This window comes from Leiobunum rupestre, chromosome 10 (genome assembly GCF_980474605.1).
Source record: "Leiobunum rupestre chromosome 10, qqLeiRupe1.1.hap1, whole genome shotgun sequence".
Taxonomy (NCBI): domain Eukaryota; kingdom Metazoa; phylum Arthropoda; class Arachnida; order Opiliones; family Sclerosomatidae; genus Leiobunum; species Leiobunum rupestre.
In genome coordinates this window covers 1,758,389-1,762,086 of record NC_143393.1, presented here as the reverse complement: position 1 = coordinate 1,762,086, position 3,698 = coordinate 1,758,389, and the positions used below count along the sequence as shown (strand labels likewise).

Below are 3,698 nucleotides of genomic sequence, written 5' to 3'. Positions count from 1 at the left end.
GAAGCTGAGTGTAAGCAGATTTTAGATTCATAGCAGTTACCGAATTAACGCGGCTACATGAACGTCACTTTATGAATATTGACTAATAGTCAAGTAGCCTTATACTTCAGACCTTGCGTCAAATCCGGTAGTTCTGATTTTTTGCTGACTTGTTTCTGATGTTGGCCCAATGAATAATCCAAGTTTGAGACCTCGAGCGTTGAACGCAACCTTTTCATAAATCGAAAAAACCGCCAAAATTTCGACTTTTTTTCTTCAGTTTTTGGTGATGTTAAGCCTAAAGGACTAGTTTGTTGATAAAACCTTCGCAGTACATTTTTAAAGTAGGTTACATTTTCTACAATATGAGACTAGAATTGTCTCTGTAGACCCAATAGTTGCCGAGATAGAGCCTTTCAAAATGTTTAATTGCCCTGACAGTTTGATACTATCTATTTGAGTCTAATGTATAGGGGTTTGTAAAAAAAAACAATGAAGGATTTTTGTCCATGGGTTCAGCATTTCTCATTTGGGAGCTGAAGAGCTGTGAGAACTGTGTCGTAATTGGACGGGGGAGGGTTGATGAATGGCAGACATATAATTTTGGATGTTTCAAAGTGTTTTTCTGCTGTTGCTTCCTCCATGAACTCATTCCATTCCGGGATGTTCACTTTTTTTAACCTTCCCATAAGATATCTGAAGGGAGTGGCTCTATTTCTTCAGGTAGCGGATGAATAATATCTATGTTGACAATTTTAATTGCTGACAGACCTTTATTGGACGACACTTGTTAAAAGTTTACTAGCTGCATAGGAGGATTTTGCTGTACAAGTTCAGAAGCAGTGCACTTCTCAGGATATCTAGTGTGCTCACATTGAAATCGGCGTCATCAAAAGCAAATTGCACAAACAATATTGAAGGCTCTTTCAACATGAGTTTGTCTGGTCGCATGATGGCTGAGGTTTCCAAAAGCCTAGTCTCCTTGTAAATAGCTGAGAATCCAAGCGTTGACAATAACTCAACTAGATGTTTTGACCCGAGCTTGTGATACAAGTATACTCCAAACCCATGCAGCAATGAAGAGATGAATATTATTGAATGTGCAAGAGCAACGCACTTCTTTCTATAGTGATACAAGCAGCCTCGTTTGTTTTTAAAATTACTGTTTCCAGCAATAATCAGGGATAACAGATTTTACATCCTGGAATAAGTCGTCGGATGGTGTAAATTGTTTTGTGTCGTACACTTGCGACCGTATGTCCTCTCGTATGACTTCAGCAGCTACCTTCACCACGCGTAGTCTTTCTGCTTGAGGATCTGAGCTTCTACTATCATACCATGTACTGGTGAGAATTTTGTAGCTTGTGTTTTTGAAACAAACAGTCGTGTGTTTCGAGGATGTCTCAACGATCAAATTGTCCTCTCCATACTTTCCAAATAAGCGATTTTTGACTGTTCGCGGTTGAGGTCGTTCTCCTTCTATCTGGTCCATGAGTTCATCTAGAGAGAACTGACACTCCTCAGCGTTCTCTTCCAGAAATGAATAAATCATTTCCATGGCCTCATCAACTGTGGGATGCTGACGATTTCTTCTGGACATTCCTGTTGGTGGTGCCTGGTCGAGTTTGTTTGGCAAAACCGATGATATCTCTCATAAAGGGCTACCAAATCTGTGTTCTCAGATATACTCTCATTCACCACCACGTTTCTCAGCTGCTTTCAAGATTGTTGAATTGAAAGACATATTTTCCACAGTAATGACCTTGTTCGGGTCGTGTTGTAATCTAATTTTTTTGATCTTTGCTTTAATTTTGTTAATCTAATATTATCTTAAAGATGTATTAACCCGTGCCAAAATCGTTTTTAATACCTATATATATATATATATATATATATATATATATATATATATATATATATATATATATATATATATATATATATATATATATATATATATAGAATTGGAATCAGCCTTGAGGGTATAGATCAAATTCGTTCAAGCCTCTGCCTTCCCCAAAGACATTGGAGCCTTGGAGAATCGAACCCCTATTCACAGAGACAGCAAGATCCTGAGCCTTAATCCGGAAATCGATGAGATGGGTGTCATACGAGTCGGAGGAAGACTTCGTCAAGCTGAATTCAGTTCTGCTATTAAACATCCGATCTTGCTACCACGACATCATCGCTTCACCGATATGATAATTCAAGAGGCTCACGTGCAACGTCTGCATGCCGGAGCTCAACTAGTCCATGGAATCCTGTCCTTGAAATACTGGATTATTCAGGCAAGCGATGCGATTCGACATCAGATCCGGAAATGCGTTGTTTGTACGAGACAACGAGCAAAGACCATACCCCTAAATAACGGGCGATCTTCCGAAAGCGAGGTTACAGTCTTCTCGTGCCTTCGCCAGGACTGGGGTGGACTATTCCGGACCATTTCTTCTACGACCAATTTCTCCAAGAAGCAAGACCACCTACAAGGCGTACATTGCCCTCTTCGTCTGCTTCGTCTCGAAAGGACTTCACTTGGAGATCGTGTCTTCCTTGTCTACCGAAGCCTTCATTGCAGCCCTACTTAGGTTCACTGCCCGACGTGGGCGACCGAGCGATATCTACAGCGACTGCGGGACGAATTTCGTCGGAGCAGCGAAGGAGTTAAAAGAGTTAACAAAGTTAATTCAATCTAACATCCACAATGAAGCTGTAGTGAATCACCTCTCCGCCGAACGCATCACGTGGCATTTCAATCCTGCTGGCGCTCCCCACTTCGGCAGATTGTAGGAGGCAGGAGTGAAGTCGGTAAAATATCATCTCCGTCGGGTCATTGGTCAAACTCTCTTGACTTACGAAGAGTTATCCACTGTCACTACACAGATCGAGGGATGTCTCAATGCCAGACCCTTGATGCCACTGTCATCCGATCCAACTGATCTAGGAGTCCTGACTCCTAGTCATTTCCTCGTTGGAGAGTCAATGCAGTCTGTTCCCGACCTGGATCTCTCGCATTTGGGAATGTCTAAGCTTGGCAGATGGCAGCTGCTGCAGAAATTACAACAAGATGTTAAAACCCGTTGGCTGAGAGAATACATTACCAGACTGCAACAGCGGCCAAAATGGATGACACCACAGCGCGACATCAAGGTTGGAGACATGGTTCTGGTCAAGTCGGATGTCACGCCCTCCTCAAGTTGGCCACTGGCCCGAGTCATCCAGATTCACCCGGGTCTGGACGAGCATACTCGAGTCGTTACTTTACGCACAAGCACAGGAGAACTGAAGCGTCCAATCGTAAAACTCTGCCTGTTACCATTTGATGGTGAAGAAGAGTTGAACCCTCAGCAATCAACAGATCATGGTTGATATACTTATATCAACGGCGGGAGAATGTTCGGGTCGTGTTGTAATCTAATTTTTTGATCTTTGCTTTAATTTTGTTAATCTAATCTTATCTTAAAAATGTATAAACATGTGCCAAATTCGTTTTTTAATACCTATATACAATGTATATAGTCGAGATTATAAGAAATAAAGTGTATTCATCAGTTCGCTCTCTATATCTTGGCGTATTCATTCAACACGATGACCGTTTAGCTTCAGTCTCCCTCTCGGGAATAGTTGCTGGTCCCTTTAAACTGGACACGAACAGACCTTGTTCCTTTTTTCTGGATTATTCTTTCTTTCAGCCACAAGGAACTCTTCAGTTATTTGGTCTC

General features: G+C 41.6%; 1 protein-coding gene across 1 annotated transcript; it reads left to right on the top strand.

Annotated features, from left to right (window-relative positions):
* The first annotated feature begins 2,078 nt into the window (after positions 1-2,078).
* LOC149923341 (uncharacterized) lies at positions 2,079-3,345 on the top strand. Its single transcript, XM_090160945.1, has 3 exons — positions 2,079-2,310; positions 2,366-2,691; positions 2,860-3,345. Exons 1-3 carry the CDS (start codon positions 2,079-2,081, stop codon positions 3,343-3,345), a joined length of 1,044 nt encoding a protein of 347 aa, XP_090017071.1.
* Positions 3,346-3,698: the final 353 nt, after the last annotated feature.